At 36.8% G+C, this 17,358-nt stretch overlaps 1 protein-coding gene across 31 annotated transcripts in view; it reads right to left on the bottom strand.

Annotated features, from left to right (window-relative positions):
- The window catches only part of DLG2 (discs large MAGUK scaffold protein 2), a 1,031,289-nt gene that overhangs the window by 285,352 nt on the left and 728,579 nt on the right, over positions 1-17,358 (bottom strand). For all 31 annotated transcript variants that reach the window (XR_005264704.2, XR_005264705.2, XM_027462397.3 and 28 more), the window contains one exon: positions 10,706-10,842. Coding sequence is in view for 29 of the 31 variants with exons in the window: in XM_027462397.3 (XP_027318198.1) it covers positions 10,706-10,842 (137 nt within the window). In the remaining 2 variants the exon portion in view is untranslated. The remainder of the gene's footprint in view (positions 1-10,705; positions 10,843-17,358) is intronic.

The raw sequence follows: 17,358 nt of genomic DNA, 5'->3' as shown, positions 1-17,358 counted from the left end.
AAGGGAAGGGAAGGGAAGGGAAGGGAAGGGAAGGGAAGGGAAGGGAAGGGAAGGGAAGGGAAGGGAAGGGAAGGGAAGGGAAGGGAAGGGAAGGGAAGGGAAGGGAAGGGAAGGGAAGGGAAGGGAAGGGAAGGGAAGGGAAGGGAAGGGAAGGGAAGGGAAGGGAAGGAAAGGAAAGGAAAGGAAAGGAAAGGAAAGGAAAGGAAAGGAAAGGAAAGGAAAGGAAAGGAAAGGAAAGGAAAGGAAAGGAAAGGAAAGGAAAGGAAAGGAAAGGAAAGGAAAGGAAAGGAAAGGAAAGGAAAGGAAAGGAAAGGAAAGGAAAGGAAAGGAAAGGAAAGGAAAGGAAAGGAAAGGAAAGGAAAGGAAAGGAAAGGAAAGTTCTGTATGCAGGAAGGAGGTTTTGAGTGTGAAGGTTTATGAGTTTTCTGGAAACACGAGACAGACACTGAAAAAATGAGGATGTAGCATTAGCTCTGTGCTCTATCCTAAAAGAAAAATACTTAATAAGAAGATTAAATAGGGATGGAAACAGTGACAACAGCCTTGCCTATTTATGCTTTACTCCAAAAAGAAAAAAAAAATCAAAATAAAAATGTCAGAAGGGGTATACAACGTATTCACACATAGATCCACTGTATCTACTGATGTCAACATAGGTTATGCTCCTATAAACAGACTAGAGAATGGTCCCTACGCCAAAAAGGATACAGCCTGAACAGAGAAATCACAGGATAGAGGAAAGAAGGGTGTGGATTTAGCTTTGAGACATGTGGCGTAAGGCAATAGAAAAAACTTCATTTCAAGGTGAATGTCGTGTATGAAACATTTGACTGTGATTTAAAGCACCATCATTCAACTTTTACAGTTATTGCAAGGATTTCTTGTAAAGTATATTCATGATGGAAGAAGCTCCTCAACTGTAGTGTAATACAGTACTGCAGTAAATCACAGAAGGCATTGCATACTTTCTAAGGAATTTAGTATCAGTAAATAATCAGAGACTTGGCTGTGATAGTAAGCTACTGGCAAAGGAATTAACTGGGTAATTGGTAACCAAAGAGAAATTCAAGTATTATGAAAAATTGGAAGACTATTTGTACCGAGATGATTTCATCAACACCAAGAGATATTACTATTTAACAATACTACTCGATAGTATTTTCAAATATAAGGATTACGTTTACATTTTGATCCTTTTACAATTCTCAGATTTGGTTTTAAGGTTAATTGAAAGAGGTAATGACAGGCTTATTATGACAATTTGACACGAAGAACTATGATACAACTTCACTGTCAGAAGAGAGTTACTAACACAGTATGCTGTATTTTGACAGGTCTTCCATTAAAATAAAAAATCTGATCCCTACCTTCTATAAATTTCTCTCTCTTTTATTTAATTATTTATTTTTTTAGGAACAGCATTAACATACATTTGCACTTTTAATAAATAAAAAAGTCTTTTTAATTTTAATATATATTTTAATAAATAAAAATCTTTTATTTATTAAAAAAGTCAAATAAACGTCTTTTAAATTACTAGGCTGGCAGGATGCTGAAATCTCTCTTAGTTACATATTTCAAAACCATCTCAAATGCTGAAAATTCACATTTTTGTCAACACAACCATATAGTTACCCTTTATTTTCCCTCCTTTCCATGTTGCTTGTGCATTATCACAGAATAATTGAGGTTGGAAGATACCACCAGATTTCATCTGTTCCCACCCCTGCTCAAGCAGGGACACCCAGAGCAGGGTGCCCAAGACCAGATCCAGGCAGCTTTTGAAGACCTCCAAGAAGGGAGATTTGACAACCACTCTTGGCAACCTATCATTATATACTTTTTTTTTTTCTTTGGTGTTTCATCTCAACTCTACAAGCTTTTTGAAGTAAAAGAAAATCTCATATAATAACCTTCCACTACACTTCTGCTTAATAAAATATGCTCTTAGCCAAAAAAATAAAGGGACACAAAATAAAATATCATAGCAGTATCTGATTTTGACAGCTTGTAATTTTTTTTTTCTTTTTCCTCTGGCAATCTAGTTGATGAAAATCATGGTAAGACTGTTTCCATCACTACACACTTGGATATCACAGTTGTGCAAGTGGAGGATAAATTACTATTTTAGAAACAGGAAATTTAGCATGATACATAGAAAATTTATACTTTCTATGACAGGTCTTACTTCATCTCTATCTAACAATAACTTTACAGGACAGGTAGCTCTCCAACTCTGTGTATAAGTTGTACAAATTTTAAAGTTACAATACAAATTAAAGACCAATTAATTCTAAACTAAGAAGTAATGCCTGAGCAATTATGAACTATTCTTTATACACTTAAAGGTCTTTAAAATCATTGCAAAGTTTATATAATACCACTTTTTTTTTCCTCATTTCTAGTACATATAAGCTTAAATGTGCAGAATATTGTAGAAAATGAGTATGCAGAGCCAGAACTTGGTAGAATTTGAAAGAAGGTAACATGAGTGAAATCAAGATACAAAGGAGAGCTTCAAAGAAGCTGGATGAAAACTTGTGGAGAAAAAAAGGACACTTCGAAGTAAATGAAGTTCTGTTATAGAAAGCATTCCAGCAAGGAGATAAAACCACCTTCCTTAGTCATTGTTGAGATCAATTTAGAATTACAATATATAAAATATTCTATGAATTCCCCAGTTTCATTCAAAAGGTAGCTCTTTGCTTTGGACCTACAATTCCCAGTATTACTAGAATGTGCAAGCATTTATAACTTTTCTTCTTTTTCCTATTCATAAAGCTATCATCACAAATAAAGACATTCGAATGTATTGTTATACACAAACAAAAACCTGAATACATTGATTATATTGTTCAACTTCCTAGATATTATTGCAAGACAATTGTGGTATGCTTTTTTTTTTTTTTTTTTTTCATAAGGAAATCTCTGGATATAATCTCTCTAAACATCATGTCAGAGATGGTGATTATTAGGAAATACAATATTGCAATTTTTTTTTTCCAATGACTTGGGGAGAGGAGAAACTCTCATAAAAAACTCCAAGAGATACAACTTCTTGAACTTCTCCTTGTTTCCCTGAAAGATGCTTCTTTTAACTGAATTTTATCTACCACCATAAATCTGGCTGTGTTTCACTGGTTGAGGCACAGCCAGTGCATGATATGAGAGCTTCACTTCCTATTGCCACAACAACCGTAGTGGAGGATGTAGTTCCAAAAAAAAATGTTGAGTCAGAGGTAAAGAAGATAGAGAGTGGGATATGTGCACAAAATACAAAAACAAATTGTACAGGGCAATATAGCCCCCTTTAAGATGCTGAGATATTTATACAGAAGGGCTGGCATTGGAGGTATGTGGATGGAACAAGTACTTCATACCAACATTCTGGCTCTAGGACACCAATTTAAATAGCAATTTAAAGGGAAAAACAACAACAACAACAACAACTTGAGGCAAATGAAAAAAAAAAAGAAGTTCATCTGAGTGGTAAAATTATTTCTCAGTTCAAGAGTTGGATACCTGAGCCACAGAATACAACCATGGGAGCCAGAGGACAGAAACCAGAAAGAAAATAGGCATGGAGCAAGCAAGGCTTTTCTGAAATGTACCATATAGAGAAAAATCAGAAATGCCTACAAAATGTGGGAGCAAGCACAAGTAGCCTGGGAGGAACAAAGGAATTGTCTGAGCAGCCTGTGATCAGGTTAGAAAAGCTAAAGCCTAGATATAATTAAATCTGGCCAGGGACAGATTCTTTGTCAGCAAAATGAGCAGTGGGACCAAGTGCACCTTGGCAGGTTTGCTGATGACACCAAGCTGTGTGGTGTGTGCTGGAAGGAAGGGATGGCATCCAGAGGGATCTGGGAAGGCCTGGTAGGTGGGCCTGTGCGAACCTCATGAGGTTCAACAGGGTCAAGTGCAAGGTCTTGCATCTGGGCCAGGGCAATCCCAAGCACAAATACAGGCAGGGAATAGATTGAGAGCAGCCCTGAGGAGAAGGACCTGGGGGTGGTGGTTGATGAGAAGCTCAACATGAGCTGTTAGTGTGTGCTTGCAGCACAGAAAGCCAACCATATGCTAGGCTGCTTCAAAAGCAGAGAGGCCAGCAGTGTGAAAAAGGGGATTCTCCCTAAGGTCCCTTCCAACCCAAACCATTTTATGATTCTATGAAATGCAAACAGCACCTGAAGTAAAAAATAAATCAGGAAAGCTGTTTCTATAAACAGAAGGAATGTTATAAGACATACTGATATTACAGGAAAATGACGAGGAAAAGATAATATAGTAATTGAGAAGGAAATTAAAGATACTTACAAGTCCAATCAAAAAAGATATTTGAGTGGTGGGGAAAATCAGTATGAAATATTGCCAAAGAGATATAAAAAGACTGCCTTTTTTTTTTTCTCTCCTAAATAGCATAATCAAGACAATGAAGTTTAAACTTAAGCAAGAATTATCGTATTTGGAAGTTTTCCTAGATTCATATTGGAAATAAAGGCACTGAGAAGTAGCTGGAGTGAAAAGCTTAGAATCCCCCAAAAGACTACAAGTGTTCTAAAAAATAACTTCATTCACAAGAGCATAAGCCGATAACAGAATTAGATCTCTGGAGGCATAACGTCTTAATTCATATTTTTCTTTAAAAGGAAATTGTTCCTTTCTTCTATTATTTAGAGTAAGAAGACTGGATTCACTCAATGAATGAGACAACGAGGTGATCTTTGCTTTGTCAGTGGTAATATTTGCTTTAGTGTAATATTCTACATCTGATTCAGAAAATGGATTTTCCTGAGCAAATACTGCGTGAGCACCAGCAGCAAATCCAGAAAATACCTGCAGTCTGCCCACTGTAAATCTAGAACTGCTGATAGCCTTTTTTAAAACTCACCATGATTTAAAGAGCTGTGAAAAGTAAATGGTTTTCCAATCCTGAAACCCAATCTTTAGTACTAAGGATGCAAATCTGCTTGTACTAACTAACATATAATCCCAAGGACTCCTAAATTAGTTACGTAACTGCTGAAGTCTGTATAGAAAACAATGGGCCAGCTTCAGATGACTGTGTGTTACTCCCTCTGAAATTAGCTTGCTTAGATTATAAGATTGTAAGTGGGTATGGACTCAGTGTCCTGAAACACTAGAACAGATCTACTCTTTGCCAAGAAATACAAGTTTGTGCTTCACGGAAAACAGATCTATTCTTCGAGTAGAGACTGAACTGACAGGCTTCAGGCATCATGTGCACGCAGTGTGCAATTGACACCAAATGGTAGTGAATCATCTTTTTATTTTTTTCTTTTCATTTTTCTATCCTCCCTTTTGAACTGATTCGGGTAAAAAAATAAATAAAGTGACCTAAGGCAATGAAGTGTTTTGAAGATGATGCAATTGTGTAGGAGCAACCAGATAATTAGAGTATCATGAGAATGAATTAAATGGGGAGCTTATAGCTATGGTACCATCCAAGAACTGATTCTAGTAAATCTACCTTTGAATGCTAGATACAGCATTGCAAGTCCAGAGTCAACAGCGTCAACCTGGCTCAGAGCCTAGTGCTGCATCAGAAGGGACATAGTCACCATACCCCCAGAGTTGCTTCTGTACCAATTCACTTTTCAACTCAGACTATTATCTTACTCTAATGTGCTTCCTTTCTGCTAGTCAGCCAGTACAATTGACAGATTAGGTACTACCTGTTCACACTGCTCTGCCTTTGAGTCTAATGGGGTAATGTCTGTCCTTCACTATCTGGCATAGCCACAATGTCACACCTACCTGAGCAAAGAATCATAGCATCATAGAATGGTTTAGGTTGGAAGAGACCTTAAAGCCCACCCAGATCCAACCCCCTGACATGGTCACAGACACCTCTCACCAGACCAGGTTGCTCAAAGCCCCATCCAAACTGGCCTTGAACACAGCCAGTGATGGGGCATCCACAGCTTCTCTGGGCAATCTGTGCCAGTGCCTCACCACCCCCTGAGTGAAGAATTTCTTCCTAATATGTGTGCACTAGGAGTGATCTGAAATGACAGAGGGTCTGGATGATGTGAGATCTACTCTATACACATCTGAAGGGTGTTACTTTGGATTACACCTAGTCTGGCTCTTTAGATGGAATGCTTATTAGCAGCTGCAAAGACATGCACATTTAGAATGCTTCTGGAGAGCATCTTCATAAAAAAATATCCAATTTGTTTCCTCAAAGACCATCCCACAAGACAGAAAAAATCATCTTAAAAAAGCCCTTCTGATCTGAACCATAGATGCACCTTAAACTCAAATAATATTTTCTGATTACATTAATGCAAACATGATCTTGCATACACATATGATCTAAAAGAACAGGTATCGGTAGCTGATCCTGTAAGGCACAGATTGACAGTTCTAAGTCACAATCCCATCATTACCCTGTGAAACTACCAAGTGGTAACATGATTTTTTCCAGCAGATAATTGGATGGAAGCCTGAATTTCTGAAAAGGAAAGTGGCTTCTGTCTTTTTCCTTTTGTTTTCAGCAATAAAACAGAATCAAGTTAAATCTCTTGGTATGTGAGTAACATCACTTTTTCCTTTCAAATATAAATAGTCCTACAAAAGTACAATCTCTCTGACTGCATAGGCTTAGAAATAGATTAATTAATAATGCCTAAACATGTAAGGGTTTTTTAGAATAGGAGACAAATTTTTGAGTACTTAATAAAATACTTATGAGATAAATATTATCTTAAATCTTCTTCTAAATCTTGATATTTTTAAAGCTTTCCCTGGAAGAATATCTTGCTTCTAACTATTAGCCTTGTTTTGTACAAGGAAATACAGTTTTACACTGATTTCTTTTATCTATTCTGTAGCCAAGCACTTCCAAAGTGAGATGATTGTTTCAGATTAAAAAAAGGTAGTTATCATCTGAGAGGTAACAACTTCTTAAATTGTTTTGCAGTTCTTCATTATCAGCGCATTATCAATGAGCTGGAGGATGTGAGGAGTGCACTCTTGCCAAGTTTGTAGAAGACGCCACCTAGGGGGCTGGTCCATATACTCGAGCGCAGGGCTGCCATCCTGAAAAGGCTGGTGGAAGGGTCAAACAGGAACTTCGTGGTATTCAATAGAGATAAAGAGTAAGTCCTGCCCCTGGCACTCCCTAGCCCCTTTCAATAGCTATGTGGAACAGCCCTTGTGTCTCCTGGTGGACATCAAGCTGGGCATGAGCCATCTGTGTGTCCTGGCAGCAAAGAAGGCCACAGCATGTGGGCTGAATGCGCACAAGCAGAACCAGGAGATGCAGGAAAGGGATTATTCCTCAGCACTTGACACTCATTTGACTGCAGCTAAACACTGCATTTAGATTTGCCCCCTCACCACACCCACGCTGTCATACATTGAAGATCAATAAACCAGAGCAAGTTCAGGGGAGGGTTACCAGAATAGCTGGGGCAGCCCAACCTGCGCCCTGTGCGGAGAAGCTGGGAGAGCTCAACTTGTTCAGCCTGGTGAAGGGACAGCTCTGAGGACAACTAACAGAAGCCTCCACTGGTCATCAAGACAGAGCTAAACTTAGTCGAGTGGCATGTGGCATTGGGGAGATGACAGGCATTAGCAGAAACAAGAGAAGGTCAGAGGGAACAGGCTGTACAAGCTCCATCCTAGAATGTTTTCGAGAATCAACTGGATATATTCATGAACGACCTTGTATGCCCCCATAGCTGACCCTACTTGAGCAGGAGGTTGTACTAGAACCCTCCCAATGTTCCTTCAATATGAATTATCTTCTTAGCCTGTGATACTCTGTACATGATACCCCTTTGCTCCTGCCCAGTACAAAGAGAAGCAGCCCAGCTGAGATGCTCATTGCAGCCACATTCTCACTGCAAGCATTACCGTCAGCAGAGCAGGCACTACTATAGGTATGACCACGAGATTACAGTAAGGTCGAAGTCTCCTATTAGTTGTCAGTCTTTAGGGCACTGCTCTGGTCTGTTCAATTCACATACACCTACCAAAACCACTGAGTTGAGTTTTTGGCTGGAGCACTCTTATGTTTCCTCCAGTAATTTTACTATTAGGTAACTAAGAGTTATCCTACATTGGAGAATTTCCATGTGGAAGTACTTAGGATAATAAGCCACATGAGCAGGCTCAGTACAGCAGTAACATAACTGCACAGATATGCCCTTGTACAGATTTCACAATAATCACAATGCTCAATATTTACATAATACATCTTATGAATGCTTAACACACCATTAGCAATCTGCATTTAATAACTGTAGGGACATCAAACTGTGAAATGCTCAGATGGTACCTCATTGTTTTACATTTCAATATTAGTTTTGATTTTGCAGCATCTCTTTTATTACATCTTAAATTTTAATGAATTTGATTTGCATGTTCTTTGGGATCTGAAAGCATTTTACCCAAACTTATCAGAACATAGACACACAAAAAGAAACAACCACCACAGCAGCTGCTGAGAATTCCAGAAGGATGACAAATTCTAGTAAATATTACAGAGAAATGTTGGAAAATAAAAAGATCAAGAAAGCAAGCACTACTGAGAAGAAAAACAATGAGGAAGGGTTCAAATATATAATAAATAAGGAATCAGTGAAGCAGCAGTAGGACCATGCAGGTGACAAGGGTAATATTGCGTCGATAAAAGTGGTAACACTGCCAAAAGAAAGCAATGAATTCTTTCACTCACTTATCACAAAGGAACATGAAGTAAATGCCATGAACTGACAGATACTACAGAGGGCAGAAGAGAAAAAATACTGAAGGTATTCAAGAAAACCCACAATGTATAAAAAAGTCAGGGTGTCTTGTCAGAGAAAACCACAAAACATAGCTTTTCATCTCCATGAATTTTAGAAATAGGTTTTGGTCTTACAACTTTATCTCCAAAATGTAGTAGTTAAGAGCAAATTGATACTAGGACTTTCTTACACAACAGTGAAAAGCTTGGTCTGGAAGTATGGGACTATGCATGTTATGGAGAGCAATATTATGACTGACTTTTTTCCTCATTTTACATGCAGTGATAAGAGGAGATGATGGTAAGTGCATGGTGCAGAACAAAAGAAAAGCAGTATGAAGAGGTGACATCAAACATACTGAGAATGACTTCTGGTCATTTTCAGAGGTCAGATTCAGGAATAAAAACTTGTCCCAGTGGAGAAACCTGTATTTATCTGTATCTGACTGCAGTGAATCATAGGTTAAGGACTGAGAAGAGATACTTAATAGGCAAATCCTACCAAAAAAAAAAAATCAATTTCTACATTCTGGTGTAGAAAATTGTTTTTCTACTGAAATTCATTGTAATTAAGTGACACTGGAGGCAAGGAATGCAGTGTGCCTGCGTTTTGCAGATATTATGTATTTCTTCAAGTGAATTGGAAGAAGTTAAGAGTAAGGTAATAAAAATTTGCAAATCACACAAAAACCGAGAAGGAATTATCACCACAGAAAGAAACAACAGCCGAATACTAGTAGATTTTCTATACGGTGCTAAAGAACAAAATAAGGAGCAACTTTGGCAAATATAAGAACACATTTCTATGGAAAAATGAACAAAAATGTCATTAAAGAGCAGGGACTTGAATTTCACTGTGCTGAAAGCCTGAAAAGAGGAAATGTCAGAGAAATGTTAAGTTCTAGTTTCATTTTCCTTTGATTTGCTAACATTATTTGATCTTTAAGTTGTTTTATCTGTCTACTAGGTTTAATTTAAAAAAGCTAAAGTCACCAACACAGCAACCAAGTGCCTTTTATGTTGTGTTTAAAACCCTGAAAACGAATGGCCATCTTCACATGTGACTGGAACACAGTGTTCCCAGCCAAATACAGAAAACTTCAGATATATTTTTACAGGCAGAAAAAAAGGTCACAGCAATTTTTCACTGCTTAGATATCATGTCACAAAGCAGAGCTACTGCAGTACGCTTTTTTCATGGCAATGACTGAAAATATATTTCTCTGCTTGCTGAAATCTATGCAAATGCATTGATATGAATACAACTTGACATAGATTAACTTCTGCTGATTCATCAGGGTCCCTTACAAAGAATTAAAGAAACTCTGTGAGTGGGAAATATTTATCTACAGGGAACAATATACTAGCACTGCAAATATCAGGAAAAATTTCCCAAAGTGAGATCTATCAGAGAATTAAGAACACTTCCTCAAGGATAAAAGATAGAAAATGTATCTTTAATAACATCTAAATGGAGCATCTACATGAAGCATTCATGCATATAGTAAAATATAGGTAACAGTCCACTGACAGTGGCTACGCTTGAGAGTTTTGTGGCATATTTTACATCTTATCACTTTCCTGAAATGGTCAGTAGAATCAGTTGTGCTGTAATGAAGTTTGTGTAACATCTTTCTTTAGAACTTTTGTGGTACATTTTGACCTATGTACACAATACATTTATTCTCTTCTTAGTTAAATGACTGTAACAGCAATACAACACATTGCCTTTTCTTCACGAAATATTGGTTTCCCAGTATATGTTTTTTTAACAGTAGTCCCAGAAATACATATAAATAATGAGAAAAAAAAGAAGATGTCAAAAATCTAACCTAATTATTAGAGAAGTTGTAATGGTTACCTTCATTAAAATGTACAGTAAATAAAATTCCCTACATGAAGCAACTTTCAGTCATACAAAATCCAATTTACATTTGTCATACTTACCATAAGAAGTCTATCTCCAACCTGCAACCTCCCATCTTTTTGTGCAGCTCCTCCATCAATAATCTTGGTGACATAAATGCTGTTGTCCCCAGGGATGTGTTGGTTTCCCACTCCTCCTGCAATACTGAAACCCAGACCTGGAGAAGATATGAAAAACAAAACATTATCAGTACATGAATAACACTAAGTAAGAGTGTAATTGTATAATTACAATATTTTTTAAAGAAATGCAAACAATATAACAGGTATTTGAGGGGTCATATGCTTTCATTTTTCCTTGGAAGTTGAGGGACAGAAATAAATCAATGAAATTCCTTTCCATATACAATTATAGAAAGGTAAATATAAAAAGAATCAAACCAATGATGATTTTATAGTAATGTCTTGTCCACACCAGGGGACAGTGCAACCTACATAAATAAGTTATGGCATAACTTCTTCATGGTGGAAATTTCTGCTGACTAGTAATGAAACTCTGAAGCTTGGATTTCATTTTAATAAATATTGGTATAAAATATATCACAATCTACCACAAAAGAAATTAAAGGTATTCTTATTGTCTACAGAATTTGAAAAATACTGAGAGGTGTACCACAGATTTTGTAAGTTTCTGTAGCACCACATTAAAAGATGTGAGAAAATGAAAGATAAACGGTGTATTTTGATTTAATTCTGCTTTGCATATTTTTCCAGGACACAAATATCTTTGGCTATTCACATATAAAATAGGAAATTGATAGTTCACATATAACTTTCTCTCAGTTTCTCTCTTTTCCTATCGTCTGACAAACCACATAAACAGACAGATCATTGCTCTCACTTGTAATAACATTTTTATCTCTCAATCAGAGAAAAGACAGAAACTACTGTGCTCCATTTCCATTAAAATCTACTTCATAAGGTATATTTTTTATAGATTATATATCTAATGGGAACTTTCATTTGAACAAATAAGCTGTTACTGACAATAACCTGCTTAGATTATTGCTTGAACCAGGCATTTCTCTTTTAGCTGAATAGAAAAAATAGTTGTTATCTACATAGAGAATAATAACTAGTTTTGTCTTTGATCATGGTGTTCAGTCATTCTTAAAGCAAACATATTAGTAATAGCTTCAGCGTGAGCAGTGAAAATGCAGTAGAAAAATGAACTGCCTGGAACTTGGCATTTTATCGCAAACTCACCAGCGTGACTGCCTGTGCACTTAGACTTAAGCGATGGTTTATTTAATACACACAGACTTCTTTAGCAGCTATATGAGTACAGAGATAAGCTTTTTGAGTGAATTAAATCTCAAAAAAAAAAAAAAAAAAGTGATTTTTTTCTCACACTATTTTAATTTGATCATTATTTTTAGCTTAAAAAAATGTGAGGTCAGATAACATAGTGAGCTACTTCATGGTTACTGTGAAAACAGTAAATTACAAAAAGAAACCTCTGAAATTATATCTCAAATTGAAATACTAAATTAAGATGACTATTAACAGTATACATTAAGCTAATTCAGAAGTATGAGATAATTAAAATGAAGCTTTATTTAATTTCCAGCTAAAGCTGATGAGCACTGTTACTATTTATATTCTACTGCCAGGATAACTATAAGAATAAAAAGATTACATAAGGGTATTCTAAGAAAATACCCAGAATTAAAATTTTCTTTAAAACATTAGTTGTGGACTAGGAACAATGACTGAATGTTCCCTGGCGACATAATTATCACCCTTTTGGAAAAAAAAAAAAAACAAAAAAAAAACACCTGCATGTTTCTATCAGTAAAATGAAGCTCCGACAGTATTCCAGAATGATGATGACAGGCACAGGAAATGAGTGGGCAGCTCACTGCAGCTGGAGAGCTTTCTTCAGCTCCACTGCTCACCTATAGCATCACTGTGGGAAGATTAGGTTATCGTATGCTTCAATCCTCTTCTCTCTCCTTTATTAAAAGTGCACACTTGTAAAGGGCAAGGTCATTTCTGTCTATAGCTGTACCATATTTTGTGCAAAAGGGTTCCTAATTCATCCTTGTCCTGCTGCAGTATAAGCAAAGACCATTGCTTCTACTTGATGAAGTGCTGAGAGGGGTGATGGGGTGGTGGTGTTTTGTTTCTTTTTTTTTTAAACGATGGTTATATCATAACTGACATGTAAAATCACAAAAAAAAAAACCAACAACACAAAACTTGTAACACGCTACCCCATTACAAATGTTTACGGTGATGAAAATAGAAACTTTTTGTGCTTTTTTAATGGACATAAAATGTGACAGCATGGAGCTATACTGTGTTGGTAAGCAGGGTCTGCCTTTAGAATCCATATAATCAGCCACAAGTATCAAAAGGTGTAAAAGAACTGAACAAGGCAAGACAAAATACTGCAGGGCTGAGGGTGGGTGGGAGAGCCAAATGAGGAAGAGAGAGTTTCCATGGCTTTTCTATCTGTAATGATCTGGATCCATTGCATAATCATACTTGCATGTGTTAAAAGATCACTTCTTGGGAAAAATGTGAAATGGAACCATGGCAACATTTAATTTTACTGAAATTATTTTTGCTAATTGCCAGAAACACTAGGAAAATATATTACAATAAATCTTTTGGGTAGGATTTATCTGGCTAAATGACATCAGACTACTATGCTAACCATTTATGATAGCTTTATAATCAATGAAAATTCATTAAAGACTTTTAGAGGGTGATTCATCTCATCTCAAACAGAAATCTGAAAGAGACAAGATGAATCACACTCTTGGTTTCTGAAAGGCTGGGGGCTGGATGTGGGAACAGGTGGGTGGGATGATCAGTGCGACACAGGTTCACAACCCAAGTTACATTCTCAGCTCCAATTATACTGAAGGTTTCTGCTTTGTTTTCAGACCCGAAAAAGGTTTGAGCATCTATGGTTTGGATCTCTCTTTTAACTGGCTACATCAGGTCAGTATTTCCGATTTTTACTTGTCTTTGAAATGGAGAATCATTCAAATGTATGGTAACAAAGGGAGCAAGATACGTTTTCTAAACTCAGTTGTTTGAATTGCTCTGTTGAGTTCAAAAATCAAAATAGAATGTTTAAATGTAGAACCTTTTTCTTACTGACTTCTTGACTTTGGTCAGGAAGACTTTGCCATCAGAATACAGAAGGATAGGAGACATTTTCAGAATTGCCCTTCATCTTACTTTCTGTTTTCCTTATTTACTCTCTGCTTCACAGCAACACATCTGCTTGGACAGAGAGCCCAATTTCCTCATAACAGGAATTAGATGGAGAAAAAGAGAAAACTACTTCAAGAGGAGAAAGGGAAGAGAATGGCTTTAATAGTGGTGTATGCATGTCCATGTCACACGGCTTCATTTAAAGCCACTGTAGACACATACAAAATTGTATAAAATAGGCAAAATGAATCAAACTTTATTTCCTTCCATTTACAGCGGGTAGGTGTTTGCAAAATTCATCCACCTTTACCACAAGTGCAAGAGTTAGTTTTTTTTTGTTTGGTTGGTTGTTTTTTTTGATTAGTCCAACAACAGGTGCTTTTATATGATAATAACAAAATCAATGTGTAAGACGCAGGGGATATGTCCACGCTGTGAACATATCATTTTCCAGAGTAACCAAACAGACAGGGAACCTAAAAGACCAATGACTGCTAGATAATGTCAGCTTTGTAAAAAGAAGTGAAGTTAAATGAAACTCACTTGTAATACAAGTGGGATTTTGTGCTTGCTACTATCCTACACAGAGAAACAGGTTTATTTTAAGCTAGCAAACAGAAAGAGGATTTTAGAGGGCAAATCCAACATGAGTTCCACAGTCCCATCTGAGAAGCTCAAAATAATGGGGCAGCCAAAGATAGTCAAATTTTGGTCATAAACTGAGATGTTTGTGATTTGCAAATATTTAACCAAAATAGTATGCTCTAGAGACATAAAATGTGTAATTCTTTATTTCTGAATTCCTGGTTTTACCACAGCATCCCTTATCACCAAGAGACAGACATCCTCAACACTGAATACCTTGATGAAGCCACAAAAAGCACAGGACTTCTAATAGAAATATTAGGTTACAAATTAATTAAATATGGACAGAAATGTGCATGTAAGCACAATAAGAAATAATAAGGGTTAGAAAAATATTGTGTATTGACAATGCAGAGCATTCCTTGAAATAAAACTGAAAATGAATCATTTCTGTCAAACCTGGTAGTTCTGGGCTCTATTAAGACTGAAACACAGGTGTCTTGTCAGCAGAAGACCCTGTACTGTAACATCAGGATGCTGACAGCAAGATTACAGCATATTCCATATGCCATTCCCTTGCCTGCAAGCCCAATGGGAAAGCAAATAATTGCAATAAAGATATGTATTTGCTAAATGAAAAAAAAAAAAAAAAAAAAACAGGCAATGAACAGCCACTGTGCTTCTAGCTTATGGAGGCTGAAGAAAGCAATATTCTGAAGTAAAGGACCACCCCATAGCAATGGTGGACTCTTAGACAGTACAAAACATCTGTACTAAAATTAGTTGATGGTCACCAATCAAGAAAATGACAAGGAGTGTGGTAAGGTTTCTATGTCCCATGTCCTTTGTGTCACACAACAGTGAGTTAGGCCTCCTCAGCACAAGCATCCAAGGGCTTCTGATGTGAGTAAAAAGAAAAGTGAATGAAATAGATAAGAGAATGAGCAGAAGTATAAGTAGGTAACATATGTACAGATTTCATGAATACTCCCCTCTCTTCCTGTATGATGTCTCATTGTGTTTTGCTACAACCATTTCCTACAGGTGAGAACCGATCTGCTCCAGAACAGTATCTGAACTCAGATTTTGAGAAACTGTTCTAGGCAGCAAAACAAGCTAACACAAACACAAAATACCCATGCAACACCCTGCACACTGATGACCTTCCCTGACAACACCTGGCTGTGGGGTGGGACACCCCACATGGGCCATGCTCCTGTGAGCAACCGGAAAAGACAAACCAGATGCTTCTACAGCACCTGGTTACAAAAATTAGAGCTCAGTGTTGAAATTACTTATTACTTGAAATTACTTTAAGCTTCCAGAGCCAACGTTTAGATGTCCCTTTTTTTTTTTTTTTTTTTTTTCCTCTGAAAAAGGGAAGAACAGGATCATACTTATGAACCTACTCATGACTTCATCAAACCTGGAGCAATGAAGTCCAACACAGGCCTCTAATTAATCAAATTCCACTTAGAGGGAGGAAAGGAACATGGATAATATAAAATGCTTTCACTGTTATCAGCTGATTGACTTGTTTTGACAGGCCCACAGTTATATCTAGCACTATATGAATAAACAAACTAAAACAAGGTTAGTTATAAACAGAGGAACAGCACAGAATATCCCCCTCCCCCCTTCCCTTTTGCTCAAACCTGTAGTTGCCAGTTTTCGTTTTTCTGGAGGAGAGATAGATATAGCACCTTATAACTGTGGAAGTTTAATATCCTTGTTATAGCTGTGACTTATGATTAATGTTCATTATTGACATCAGTTTCATTTATTATTTGGTATGCACAAAAATGAAATACAGTACAAAACAAAAATTAAAATGTTACACAATAATTAAACAATGATACAAGGAGGAACTTCCTCTACAGAGCTTTCCTTCCTTCCTTCCTTCCTTCCTTCCTTCCTTCCTTCCTTCCTTCCTTCCTTCCTTCCTTCCTTCCTTCCTTCCTTCCTTCCTTCCTTCCTTCCTTCCTTCCTTCCTTCCTTCCTTCCTTCCTCCCTTCCTTCCTTCCTTCTTTTCCTTTTCCTTTTCCTTTTCCTTTTCCTTTTCCTTTTCCTTTTCCTTTTCCTTTTCCTTTTCCTTTTCCTTTTCCTTTTCCTTTTCCTTTTCCTTTTCCTTTTCCTTTTCCTTTTCCTTTTTTCTCCCTCTCTGTCTATCTATCTGTCTGTCTTTATTTTTCATCCCATGGATCAATTCCTGATAAATTATTAATCCTAGCAATAATGTTTTGTTTTTTTTTTTTCTTTTGTCCATGCTGCAAGGGTAGATTCAAATATCAATTCATTTGAGTGAATTCTTATAACAATTCCTATTCCTGACTCATGTCAAAGCTTATACCAGAAGGAGTTACATGAGTGAAATTTGACTATGTTTTGTTCTGAGGATGAAAAAATCAGTCTAAAGTACAGTATGATTCATAAAACTTTAACTAATATTCATAACAAGCTTAAAAGCTGCCTGCTTTCATTGCCATCTTTAGTTCCCATTTCAGACCTGTTCCCAAATCACTTCAGAGGGCTTTTCTTGAGTACAAATGTGGTAATAGCCTTGACTGGAAGAAGGCCCAGCCCCCTGCAAGGCCAATCATGACCTGATGTCCCTTTCTAAACTTTCTAAACATCCTTGAGATGAAAATTTCAAGTATCTTACTGATTGTTTTTGACTTTTTTTTTTTTTTTTCTTCAGAAATATCTAATATTTTCCCAGATGTCTGGTAGAATGCATGTTGAAAGATGACATACAGTGCCACCAGGTAAGAAGAATATTCTTTGAAATCACCTTACACAAGGAGAAAATTATAGCTTATTTTACACTGTGTGTGTCCTTCATGCCTTCAGCTATTTATCCAGCAGTTGTCATACTGCTCCTTTGTTCCTGCCCATAGCCATTTTTACTGTAATTATTT

This window comes from Anas platyrhynchos, chromosome 1 (assembly GCF_047663525.1).
Source record: "Anas platyrhynchos isolate ZD024472 breed Pekin duck chromosome 1, IASCAAS_PekinDuck_T2T, whole genome shotgun sequence".
Classification (NCBI taxonomy): domain Eukaryota; kingdom Metazoa; phylum Chordata; class Aves; order Anseriformes; family Anatidae; genus Anas; species Anas platyrhynchos.
Note: the sequence above shows the minus strand (reverse complement) of the source record. Positions and strands in the feature narration are given on the sequence as shown.